Source organism: Xenopus laevis, chromosome 1L (assembly GCF_017654675.1).
Source record: "Xenopus laevis strain J_2021 chromosome 1L, Xenopus_laevis_v10.1, whole genome shotgun sequence".
Classification (NCBI taxonomy): Eukaryota; Metazoa; Chordata; class Amphibia; order Anura; family Pipidae; genus Xenopus; species Xenopus laevis.
In genome coordinates, this window is record NC_054371.1 from 18,810,012 (window position 1) to 18,823,845 (window position 13,834).

Below are 13,834 nucleotides of genomic sequence, written 5' to 3' on the forward strand. Positions count from 1 at the left end.
TCTCACATGACTGACTAGTGGCTGAAATACCCATGGCAATAAATAAACATCCAAGAAGGCATAGACATTAATGATTGTTTTTAGGGGTTTATTGCAAATGCTCATTGTTTTTATGAGTTCGGATTAGAGTTGATTTTTGAGTCGTCAGGTCAGACTGAAGGCTCGGGATAGTGATAGCAGACATAAATATTGAAGGGGTTGTTCACCTTCTAACACTTCTTTCAGTTCAGTTGGTTTCAGATAGTTCACCAGGAATAAATGCTTTTAAAGACACGTTCATTTGGAGGCTTTCAAGGCACTTTACAAATATTAGCAATTCGGAAAAGCGTATTGTGGGGTCACTGTGACTTTTGATTTCAGGTTTTATTCATCTAAAAGAGATGTGACATTAAGCATGCTAGATGCCACCCTTCCCCATGTTTGAGGCACCAGTCATTGATTTTGTTTGGAAGGTGTGAATGGATTTGCCAATTCCTGTATAAAGGCTAGTGATGTGGTTGGTTTAGAGAAGTTGAATGTAAACAAATGAGTGGGCAGCTTGTGCATTCAGCGGAGAAGCTGGAGTCGGCTGCTGAGGATTTACTATCCTGTTCCATTTAACATGCTACAATATTTGTGCAAGAACGCCTGTGGCTTTGCATGTTTTATTCATATTATATGTGTGGCAACTTTTTGTTTTGTTAATGAAAATCCACATGTTCCCCTAGAGAAGGAGGAACTGCTTGTTGCTTGTGACATGCCCTTGTTTTTCCCTTGGTAAACTCATTTATCTCCACATCAATATGATATCAATAATTCCCTTTATTTCTTGTCCATTAAAGGTTAAGTAATGGTGATTAAAGTAGCTAATAGTTTGACTTTCCTGGCATCATAAGCCTTGCATTCACTTTCCTCAACTCATTGAACTGCCATGAAAAAAGGATGTAATGGAAAGTCAGGGCCATGTATGATTCTAGTCATCTACTTGGGCTGTGGGAAAGGAAAATACAGTTTTGGGATCCTTATCCAGAAACCTCTTATTCAAAAAGCTCTTAAAGGAGAAGGAAAGCTCCAAGACAGTTTATTGCCAACAGATTAGCCACAATAGTGCAAGCTAGAACGCTATATTTATTCTGCAGAATGCTTTTCCATACCTGAGTAAACAGCTCTAGACACTGTCTCTGTTTGTTTAGGATAGAAGCTGCCATATACGCTGGGTGTGGCATCATTTGCTGCCTGAGTCTCTCCCTGCTCACTCATAGCTCTGAGCTCAGATTACTGTAGGGATGGGAGGAGGGAGGGGGAGAGGAGCAAACTGAGCATGCTCAAGCCCTGCCCTGGAGGTTTAAGCTGAAAACAGGAAGTCTGATACAGAAGCCCATGAGTACACAATAGAAGGGAAAAAAATGCTGTGTTTCTTTTAACAGAGGACTCAGAGCAGCATTACTTTGAGGGTTAACTGGTATATTTATATTGACCTTTCTGATAAAGCTTACTTAATTTTAGCCTTTCCTTCTCCTTTAATTACAGGAAGGCTGTTTCCCATAGACTCCATTTTATCCAAATTTTTAAAAACAAAATCTCCCCTTTTCTCTGTAATAATAAACCAGTAGCTTGTACTTGATCCCAACTAAGATATAATTAATCCTTATTGGAAGCAAAACTAGCCTATTGGGTTTATTTAGGGGCAGATTTATTAAAGATCGAGTTGTTCTTTCCATGAACGTTTCGAGAGTATTTTCAGTAAAAAATTGATTTGATGTTTGAGTTTTATCAGTGGGTTTTGCTTGAAAACTCAGTCAATTTAAGCTTTTTTTTTGGCTGAAAACTCTTAATTTGAGTTATCGTGTTGTTAACCCCAAATTCACTTACTTGTTTACATTTGAGTTTTCTCTTAAAGTGGACCTGTCACCCAGACATAAGAAGCTGTATAATAAAAGTCCTTTTTAAATTAAACATGAAATCCAAATTCTTTTTTTTTTTATTAAAACATTCATGGCGACTGTAAACTTATTTAAAAATCTCAGCTGTCAATCAAATATTGTCTGCCCCTCCTCTATACCTTAGGCATAGAGACAGGGCAGACAATTACTTTCACTTTCCATTCAGCACTTCCTAGATGTCACTGCTCTCCCCACATTCCCCCGTTCTCTTCATCCTTTAAATTGTGTAGCCAGGGCATGGGGATGGACATCAGGTCCCCCATTCTGGTGCACAAACATCTGAGATGATACAAGACTTGTCTTAATAACCGTGTCCATCAAATGGCTCCTGCCTGTTTGCTGTTATTAAAGGAAAACTATACCCCCCAAACAATGTAGGTCTCTATTAAAAGATACTGAGTAAAACAGCTCATGTGTAAAACCCTGCTTCATGTAAATGAACCATTATCTTAATAATATACTTTTCTAGTAGTATGTGCCATTGGGTAATCATAAATAGAAAATTGCCATTTTAAAAAATAAGGGCCGCCCCCTGGGATCATACGATTCACTTTGCACACATACAAACCACATGTAAGGTCACATGAGCCAATTAACAGACAGAGTTCTGCCTTTTGCTTCCTCACTTCTTCCTGTTACAGTTAGTGTTGTAGTATTTCTGGTCAGGTGATCTCTGAGGCAGCACAGATAGAGTCACGAAATGGTGGCTCAAGGCAAGAGATGTAAAAGGGCAATATTTATGTAAATATATATTCCAGTTTGGTAAGATTCTTTGATATGTCATTCAATTTGATATAAACTATCTGTTGCTTAAGTATTCATTTTGGGGGTATAGTTTTCCTTTAAATAATTTCCCAGACTGATGGAAACAAGATTACAATAATTTATACAGTCTAATTAAAGTTCATTTTGCTTGACTGACATGATAAAGATCAGTTAGCCGCAAACCCCCAGGTCCCGAGCATTCTTGATAACAGGTCCTATATCTGTAGCATGTTATATTGGTTATTGGCATGGCAATTGTAAACTTGGCAAAATGTTGTAATATTACATTTCCTTATTATTGTAAGTTTTCTATTAGAGTGATTGGTATTTTTTGATCAACTTCTTGTGTTTGTCAAATAAACATGCGTGAGTCCACTTGGCTGAGTTTGCTCTTGAGTTTATGTACTGCAGGGTAGATTGTGGTTTCATTTTAGAATGCCCATGTTTATTTCTTCTGGATTTTTGGAAATGCAACTAGTTCTGTACTGGCTTCTTCAGAACGGATTGAATGGTAACTTGTGTGCATTTGCATTGTGTCTATTGAGTGTAGTTAAAATCCGAGGGCCCTGGAAGCGTTTTGTGCCGAGTGCTTTCCCTGGGCATGTCCTGGGCTCGTTTATTTCCCATCCCCCAGACCAGCGTGATTTGGAAGCCTCTGTTTATCTCCTGCACTGGCTGTGTACGTGCACTCAGACAAAGGGAGGGGAGGGCGTTGCTGTATCAAGTGCTGCGTCCTTGCTTCATTCTGCTGGGACTGGAATATCCCAATACATGTGAAGTTTACTCTTTCCACACACCCATTTTGTGGACACTGTTTGTGTGCGTTGTGTAGAGCCTTGTGTGCAAAGAATACAATTTTTAAGGGGAATGCAGCAAATAGTATTTTTAATACTCCAGTAAATGTAGCACCAAGGGGTTGTTTATGAGGGGTAATACTAGAGCATGGCTTAAAGGCAAACTAAACTCTAAAAATGAATAGACGTAAAAATGCCATGTTTTATATAGTGAACTTATTGCACGTGGCTAAAGTTTCAGCTTGTCAATAGCAGCAATGATCCAGGACTTCACACTTGTCACAGGGGGTCACCCTCTTGGAAAGTGTCTGTGACACTCACATGCTCAGTGGGCTCTGATTGGCTGTTGAGAAGCTAAGCTTAGGGCTCGTCACTAATTATCCAGCAGAAAATGAGCTTCCCCTGTAATATAAGCTGATGCTACAGGTTTGCTGATTATTAAATTCTGATGCTAATTGCACTGGTTTCTGTGCTGCCATGTAGTAATTATGTGTATTAATTACTAATCAGCCTTATATTGTGACATTTCTATTCTATGTGTACTGTATATTGTGAGTGGGTCCCTAAGCTCAGTAAGTGACAGCAGCACAGAGCATGTGCAGTGAATCAGCAGAAAAGAAGATGGGGAGCTACTGGGGCATCTTTGGAGACACAGATCTTTACTGCTAAAGGGCTGTGGTTGCCTTGGGCTGGTATAGAAGCACAAAACATCATGTACAACATTTCTACCTACTTCGTTTAACTTTCCTGGTCCTTTAAGTCTTCCTTCCAAACTAGTCTTACATTACTGTTTCATGGGCTACAGACAGCCTCCTGCTGAATACTTGTAAGCCCAGTATATGCCAGCTTAGAATGAAGGGACTTTGTGGGGAATCTATGTTCGTCTCTGCCAAGCGTTCTACTCAAGTCTGTATTAAGGGAGAGATGCAGTAACCACATTATTGGAGCTGTTTGGCCTCCCAGTGTTGGTGTAACTGTTCATGTGCTTGAGTAGACATCGGGTTACTTTTCAGAGGTAAAGTAGAGACAAGTTTGTGTTGTGCTTCATCCCCAAGTCCAGGAGCGCATGCATCTGTCACAAAGGAATCCCAATACACACACTGAGTATATATATATATATATTTATGTATAACATGTTGCAGGAGAGTGTGGGGAACATGGGGAAGGGTCTTTCTTTGGAGAAAATCTCAATTAAAGGAACTGGTTACACATTTACATTGATAGGAACAAACACAGTTGAGTAGTGGACACGCGTTTGGAGACAATATATGCTTCGGGACTTCGGTTGTGTGTGTATCACGCACACTAGGGCTTTTGCTTTTATCTCCACTTTAATGTGGTTATTACTTAATAATATCAACTGAACAACCCATAGTCTCTTCCTCTGAACTCGTAGTGTTTGGCTGCATGTTAATGTGAGCTGACTCCTCCCCTTTGTAAGTGCTGCAGCCACTCAGCGCCTTGCTTTCACTTCTGCTCTGTGCTGGTTGGCTGAGAGAAAGAAGAGGAGATGATGACAGCTGCATGCTCATAAATAACTTCATTCACTACAACACAATCATCTGTTTACTATTGTTGAACTATAGGCTGGATTTACCCATGATCTTTGCATATGTAGTGTGTTGGCCTTGGCATAACCTTGTGTAGGTGGCTTGGCTTTCTGTTGCTCATGGGTCATAATTCTATTTATTTTTTTTTATTTTTTCCCCAGTCATGGTGTTTTTTTTACAGTAGCGCTGTTTACATACAGATTTACATACATGTGGTCCTACATCAGGGTGTCTGTTGGTTGAAAATGCTGGAATGAGCGAGGAGTGGAAGGGAATGCATTGCAAATGAGCTGCCATGAAAGAATCAGAGGAAAGGCATTGTGCAGACTACAGAAAGGAGGAGAGGATTAGACGGGCAGCTGAGCACTTCAATAGGGCTGAGTGTGGAGGAGGGATAGCATTATGGAAATTACACTGTACATCTGCAACTCAAGAGAAGCACTGGGGGGCTAGTAACATACCAAGGATATTAAAGGCTGCTGTTTTAAGAGTGTAATAATATTCAGGCTCAGTTTTTTTTTTATATGAAGTGTTGTGTGTGTCCACAAAGTCTTTAATAACATTACACCCCATATTATTATGTCCTGGATGTTATTTGTTGTGCAACTCCACTTGCAAATTAAAACATGAAATGTGACCTTGGCCCATGCTAGTTTGTACAAAACCTATTCCCCCTCAAGCTCTATGTGTTTAGTCTTTGCTACTGCTGTTTCTGCCCTTTGGAGCCAGCTGGAACTGCAACTACCGTGTGTAACCTGTTTATCAACATTTTTGCAAAGCTTTTCATGGAAATTTTTTTTAAATAAGAGGTGGTAATTTTTAACCCAAAATATAGAGATTTATGGTAAAAACAGAAGAACTGTTTTGCTTTGCATTCCATGTGCTGTTAGGCTGAGGTTGAAGGGCATTACTAATGAAAAAGAAACCTATCCCCAATATATTTTAATTAAAAAATGTGTACCGTTTTTATAAGAAACCGGACTATGCAGTGAAATTCTCCCTTCCTTTACTGCTGTGGATAGGAATTGTCAGGCGGTCCCTAACTGCTCTGCAGGGAAACAATCATACTTATGAACAGCAGGGGGAGCCCCCGCCTTACTTCCTAGTCATGCAAAACTCAAGCAGCTTTGTTTGTTTCCCTGTAGAGCAGTCGGTGACTGTGTAGAGATTTGTATTGGATTTTGGTTTTGCTTTTAAATCCCCTTTACTGTTTACAACTCCAGCTGTAGGGACAAAGATCATGGAGCCAGATTTAAACAGATAAACTGGGATTCTATTTGGAGGATTATTTTGCTGCAGCCACTGGTTCTGCAGAGTTGGAGAAAGTTTGTATTAAACAATACAAAAACTATAAAATCCACATTAGATTACATGACAACAAGGGACCCAGTGCAGTCTGTATAGTCTGATTATTAATCAGTCTTGCTGTATCGGCTTCTGGCAGATATTATTTGACTTGTGCTGCTTTGATAATTTTTTACGATCCCTAAGCAGCCCAGACCACACTGAGCATGTGTCTTGGTCTTGCAAAGATGTATAACAAAATTACAAGATGGTGACCCCCTGTAGCCAACTTTGAAAGCTTAAATCATTTGTTTGATTAGGCTTGTGGTGCAGTAAGTTCATGTTTATATTTAGTATACAAACTACAGCATTTCTAGCCTTATTCTATTTTAGACTTTACTTCCCCTTTAACAATTATTTTGCTTCCTTTTCTGCAATAGCAGAACATATTGTAATGCAATGTCATAGCATTTCTTACCTACATTTTAAAGGTGTTGTTTGTCTTCCAAACTTTTTTTTTTTTCAGTTCAGTTGTTTTCAGACTGCTCATGAGGAAAAAAGACGTATAGTTTTTAACCGTTTTCACCAAAATTAAAGTTTTTTTCTTCCTTCCTCCTGGTGTTTGAGTCTGGCAGCTCAGTAAATCCAGGGGCAGATTGTGAAGTGTTACAATTTGCTCCATTAGTTGATCCATTTCTCAGCAACATCTCTGGAGTATTAGCAACTATTGCAGGGGTCAGCAACCTTTACGATCAAAAGAGCCATTTTGCCCCTCTCCCACTAAAGAAAAATAGTCTGGAGCCGCAAAACATAACACAGCTTATAAACTTTTTTAATTTTAACTGTTACAACAACAGAATACAACAAACAGAAGTGCATTGTGTATATGCAGGGCTACTTTGAAAAAAATTAAACACTGAATAGCCCTATTAAATGCTAGTGTTCTCATCTGTTTAATGTGACTTCTGTTTCTGAAGCTCCGTGCTGATCGTCTCTCTCTTGTCTTGAGTGTGTGACCGCGGTAAGGACCATGAAGAATCATCTTGCTGTGGCTCAGTCTTGCCACTCCTGGGACATCTATACAGCCCTCGCACCTGCTGGCGGCTTTTTGAGTATGCTTAACGCGGTCGCACACTCAAAAAGCCACCAGCAGGTGCGAGGGCTGTAAATACGACCTGACAGGCAAAGGCGCAAGACTGAGCCGCAGCAAGCAGGCTGAAGAGCCACATGCGGCTCTAGAGCCGCAGGTTCCCTACCCCTGAACTATTGTATCAATTCTAACAGCTGCCTGTAATGAAACCCAGCAGGGATAAAGATAAGAGATGTGTTTTAATGTATCACTTTAGAACAATTTACGGAGTCTGAGGCTTGCCTTTCCTTTCCAGAAAGATATATATATATATATAAAGTGTAAAGTTAAACTTTGAACTTTAATATTTGAAAAATGATCACAAATAGAATATATAGAAACCAATAGACACGTCTTTTTTTTTTTTTTTTTTTTTCTGAATAAAACTGAACTGAAAAAAAGAATGGAGTTTGAACAGCACGTTGAAGTGTCCTGTACAGTGTATTATTACATACTGTATTAAATGTGCAGTGTTCTCAGTCTCCCATGTTACTTGTTCGATGAAAATGCTAGTTGAAAAACGAAAGAATTTTTAAAGGGGTTGTTCAACTTTAAATTAACTTTTATTATGATGTATGGGTCCAAATTCCCCTAGCAACCATGCATTTATATGAATAAGAGACTGCAACATAAATAGGAGAGGCCTGAATAGAAAGACGAGTAATAGAAAGTAGCAATAACAATACATTTGTTGTAGCCTTTCAGAGTATTTGTTTTTTAGATGGGGTCAGTGACCCCTGTTTAAAAGCTGGAAAGAATCAGAAGAAAAAGGCAAATCATTTAAAAACTATAAAAAAAATAAACAATGAAGACCCATTAAAAAGTTACTAAGAATTGGCCATTCTATAACATACTAAAATTTAAAGGATAAGTTTATCTTTAAAACGAGTGAATGTAAAATTGATGAGGAGGCCATTCCAAGATATTTTGCAATGTACATTAGTTATTTATTTTGTTTTTATTCCAAGATATTAAAGGGGTTGTTCACCTTCAAACAACTAGTTGTTTTCAGATAATCACCAGAAATAACGACTGTTTGCATTTACTTTCTATTTTCAATGTGTCACCGTTTTTCTAATATTGAAGTGTAAAGTGTAATTTTTCACCTTCTAAAGCAGCTCTGGAAGGAGGGGGTCTCTGACCCTGTAAACTGTTATAAATTGATACATTTCTTATATTAGTCCCGCCCAAGCAGAATCCCTGAGTTTCATTACAGGCAGCTGTTAGAATTGATACAATAGTTGCTAATACTCCAGATATACTGCTGAGAAATGTATCAACTAAATGTTGTTAAATTGTAACAGTTTAGAGTCTGCACCTGAATTACTGAGCTGCCAGACAAGAACATTCAACTTTAAACTTAGATTTTGGAAAACCAGTAAAAAATAAATAATGGAAAGTAATTGAAAAAATGTCTTTATTTCTGGGGAACAATCTGAAAACTGAACTGAAAAGAAGTGTTTGAAAGGTGAACAATACATGTACAGTTAATATGAATGCATTTTGTTACAACAGCGCCACCTGCTGGTCATTTTCCCACCAGTCTGACCACCAAGTAGTCAAGGAAGTTGTCATGAGAAAGAAAGAAACTTGGTCTGATGATGTTCTGCTTAGGAAAAGATGTGAGAAAGGTTTCTAATTTTTTTCTAAGCAGAAGAATATCAGAGCAGCCTCTTTCTTTCTCCTGACACCTTCTTTGACTACTTGGTGGGCAGACAGGGCCGGCCTTAGGCCAATTGGACCAATTGGGCCCCGCACCTCTGGGGGGCCCCGCACCACAGGGCAGCACAGATAATATTTCCCTCAGCACATGATGCTGCCTGGCCTGACCCCAACTTTGAGAGTCCAGCCCATCCCCAAATCCATAGGTCTAGCCTGCCCCCAACTCTCATAGGCCCAGCTTTCCTCCAACCCTGATAGGCCCTGCCTGCCCCCAATCCAACCAAGCCTGCTCCCAAGCTGAATCGGCCCAGCCCCAAACTAATTGGCCCAGTCCACTCTCCTATTTCCTCCCTCTCTCTCTTACCCTGTGTGCCCCTATTATGTTACCTTGTCTGCCCCTTTCCTTTCTATTTTGTGCCTGTATGCCCTTATTTTCCTAAATACTTGGTGTGTCAGTAGCCAGCAACACTTTGTCTAGGGGCCCCGCCAACATGGTCCCAATTGGGCCCCACATTTGATAGGACCAGCCCTGTGGGCAGACTAGTGGGAGAATGACCAGCAGGTGGCGCTGTTGTAACAAAATTCATTCATATTAACAGCACATGTATCCTTTAATATCTTGGAATTAAAAAAATATATATAATGAATGTATGTGAAACGTGCTTAGAATAGCCCCCTCATCAATTCTACATGCACTTATTTTAAAGGTTTACTTATCCTTTAACTGAAAGGTGAACCATCCCTTTAACTAACCATCCCTTTAACTCATGAAAAAAACCTACTTGAACTCCGGTAAAGATCTAAGGCATCGCCACTTGCGAATATTATACATCAAAACCTGCCAACCACCCTAGTGACTGGACTTACTGTTCCTTTATTTACTGTTATATATATATTCCAGTTTGTACATATGTGTTTTTCTCTTTTTTTTTTTAAATTAAAAAAATTAGATATTTGTGGAATTTGATGATGAAGCCTGGGAAAAAAGAACATGGATTGAACTGTACGGCGCTACAGTTAAGATGTTTCTAGTAGAGCACAATTTGGTACTAGCAGATCGTGTGTCCCCAAGCAATTCTGTCCCTGTTCAGTGCCCTGCCATGGTGAGTACTCTTCATTATAACATTTGTATAAATTTGTCTACTACCGAGCTGATTATTTTACTGACTGAGCTACACAAGTTTGTTTTGGGTGTCTACATCTTAGAAATCATGCAATGGAACAGTTGATTGACTGACGGAGATACAGTAAAACCAGATTTTAAATTTATTGGGGGCCAGGGGCAGAACTACTGGGGGGGGGGGGGGTTGGCCCGGCTGCTCTGTCTGCACGTTATTGCAGGCGGCCACATCTAAACTGTTTAAATTCTGGGAAATCATTAAATCTGGGAAAAATAATCTTGCTTGTATGGGACCGCTACAAAACAGTGTCCATTCAGGGATGAGGGACGTAAAACCATACTGCTGTACTATGATTAGAAAAAAAGGAGGTCTGTTATGCATCCCACTTAAAGGAAAACTATACCTCACAAACAATGTAGGTCTCTATAAAAAGATATTGCATAAAACAGCTAATTTGTAAAATCCTGCTTCATGTAAATAAACCATTTTCATAATAATATACATTTCTAGTAGGATGTGCCATTGGGTAATCATAAATAGAAAATTGCCATTTTAAAAAATAAAGGGCCGCTCCCTGGGATCGTAGGATTCACGGTGCGTACAAACAAACCATACATGTTATGTCATATGAGCCAATTAACAGACAGAGTTGTGTCTTTTGCTTCAACACTTCTTCCTATTACAGTTAGAGTTGTAGTATTTCTGGTCAGGTGATCTCTGAGGCAGCACACAGACCATCACAAAATGGTGGTTCAAGGCAAGAGATTTAAAAGGGCAATATTTACTTACATATATATTCCAGTTTGGTAAGATTATTTAATATGCCACTTAGTTTACATCATATTATCTGTTGCTCAAGTATTCATTTTGAGGGTATAGTTTTCCTTAAAGGTGGCCATACACATTTTGGTATCTGCTCGTGTCTGCTTCCGACAGGTCTTCCCGATCGCTATATGGCCATGATATCGTTCATTGAGGGTTCATTTTTGAGGCGATTGACCCGTCGAAGCCCATTGCTCCTTGTTGTAATCCGATAGTTCGGCCCTGGGACCAAAGGTTCAGAATATAGCCCTGCGCTGGTTGCATATCGGGGAAAGATCTGCTCGTTTGGCTATGTTGCCAAACAAAAGGATATTATAGTGTATGGCCAGTTTGTGTCCTTATAGACCTCTTTTGTGACTCAGAGACACCCGGGGGTTTCCTGAAGGTCCTCTCTGTTGCCTCAAAAACTCAACAGGTCAGGATGGGACTTAAAACATTGACTGGGAAGAACGTACATGAAATATTAGACTGGTTTTATCTATAGTGGCCCTTAGCAGCCATTTGTTTATGTTAAGGGCTTACTTGCAAATGTTGCTGTTTAGGAGAATCGGCAACCTGATTAACTGTGCTTTTACCCCTTTCTATAAACAGGTTTATAAAGTCCTGGTGGGAAAATTTTCGCTGGGATCAGCAACCTGCTTACAGTTTCTTGGAGACAAAGACAAACTTTTCCTCTCCAAAGAGTTGGTGAAACCTGTTCGGGTAAATCTACTTTTCTGTTCATCCACTGTTTATATATAGTTTAAATGATACTGGGTACCCTTTCTCTTTAGTACTATGTTTGTGTATTACCCTAAAGTCTGCGGTGCTTTTGAACACTCCTGGAATTCTAAAGTGATGAAAAATATGTATATTGTGTACAAAACATATATACAATGTTCAATTTTTACATGTATATTACAAATAACAGTAAAAAAACAACCTATTCTCGTGACAATTTATGACACCAAAAAAGAAAAAGCATTAAAGGGGTTGTTCACCTTTGTTAACTTTTAGTATAATGTAGAGAGTGATATTGTAGAGATGGTTTTTATTTGTGGTTTTTGAGTTATTTAGCTTTTTAATTAGCAGGTCTGCAGTTTAAGCAGTCTGGTTGCCGAGGTCCAGATTACCCTAGCAACCATGTATTGATTTGAATAAGAGACTGATATGAATAGGAGAAAACCTGAATAGAAAGATGAGTAATAAAAAGTAGCAATAACTATTAATGTGTAGTTTAACAGAGCATTTGTTATTAGATGGGATCATTGACCCCCATTTGAAATCTGGAAAGAAGGCAAATAATAATAATAATAAAAAAAAAAACTCTAAAAAAATAAATAATGAAGACCAATTGGAAAGTTGCTTAGAATTGGCCATTCTATAACATACTAAAAGTTAACTTGAAGGTGAACCACCCCTTTAAGCCTTTGTGGTATTGAAAGCATAGATGTCAGAATTGTCATTCCCACCCCCAAATTATTATCAAATAATCGCACTCAAGAGGCGGATGTTTTACTCTCAGCTGTTAAAATGCAAACTATATAATAAGCCCTTGTGGTTATCTTAGGATCGTGAGACCTTGAAGCAGTTTATGCAAGAGAACAAGACTTTTAACAAAGCTTTCCAAGAACTTATAAGAAAAAGTGTGGATGAAAGTCGCTTGCAACAAGGTAAGCAACAACTTTTTTTTTTGGATGCAGGGTTCCTAAAATCTAATCAAAACCTTTTTATAATTGTTGAACAGTGAAGCATGAACTAAGGGCTAACCTGGTGACCATGGTCCAGCATGGCCTTAAAAGTAGCTCCATTTTTTGCTCTGTAGATGCACTGTTTCTTCTTTTAACAATTGAGGGGAATGATAAATAAATTGCCCTGGTGACATTTTCTGGTGTTGATTCAGTCTGCCCAGCATTTTTGGAGTTTAATCCTTAAGATTTATGGATCATCTGGGAAGTCTTTCCCAAATAAGACTGATATTATCTTTGGTGATGGCAATTTAAGATGTGGGGTATGGATGTAATTTGGAGGCATGCCATAATCATGCTTGTTCTATTTCAGCTACAAGAAATATCATTGGGATGCCTATAAATGTCTATAGCATGGATCCCTCGATGCAGTGGTTCAGTGCAACCATCTCTAATGTACGAACTGCTTCTCGGGCACTGGAGATAAAGTGTGAACAGGTAAGGTTTCCCCCTTCGCCCAAAATTTAATGGTAGAAGGAACACCCTTGCAAACTGTTTTATTGTGCGTTATCGCTGCAAGTTTCATCTTCTTCTTTTTTAATGTTTATTGGCTGTTTTAAGCATTATATATATATATTTTTTTTTTTAGTTACCATCATTAAAGATTATTGACCCTGCTCTGTTACATGTTGTCCTTGTACATAATTATGGAGACCTAAATGGTAAGGGTTTTTTTTTTTTCCACTAAAAAAATATAAAATACCTACCTTTAGAAACACTAACTGCTACACTGTAAATCTCTTCAGATAAATCAAAGAAACCTCGGGCCCCTAAAAGAAAGTCTCAGGATACAGAGTCTGAGGATCAGACTGAACTAAAACAAACTCGTAATGAAGAGGTAAGCAGTAATAGAATTGAGAAGAAATGTACATTATTTATTTATTTTTTATTTTTACAAACTCTTTTTTTGATGATATAATCATGACTTCACCATAAAAGCCCTCATTTGACAGGGATTATGAAAATCTGCATAGCAAAGCGTGCTATTGGACATGTTGATGCTTTATAAATTAATGAGGTTACTAGTCTTAAAAAAAAATCCTGTATATTCATTTAAT

The 13,834-nt window shown here is 38.6% G+C and overlaps 1 protein-coding gene across 3 annotated transcripts in view; it reads left to right on the forward strand.

Moving 5' to 3' along the window:
* Positions 1-13,834, forward strand: part of kdm3a.L (lysine (K)-specific demethylase 3A L homeolog) — a 38,619-nt gene that overhangs the window by 5,143 nt on the left and 19,642 nt on the right. For all 3 annotated transcript variants that reach the window (XM_041579697.1, XM_041579694.1, NM_001091576.1), the window contains 6 exon segments: positions 10,057-10,209; positions 11,641-11,751; positions 12,599-12,701; positions 13,090-13,214; positions 13,366-13,438; positions 13,523-13,614. In XM_041579697.1, coding sequence (XP_041435631.1) covers positions 10,057-10,209; positions 11,641-11,751; positions 12,599-12,701; positions 13,090-13,214; positions 13,366-13,438; positions 13,523-13,614 — 657 coding nt within the window.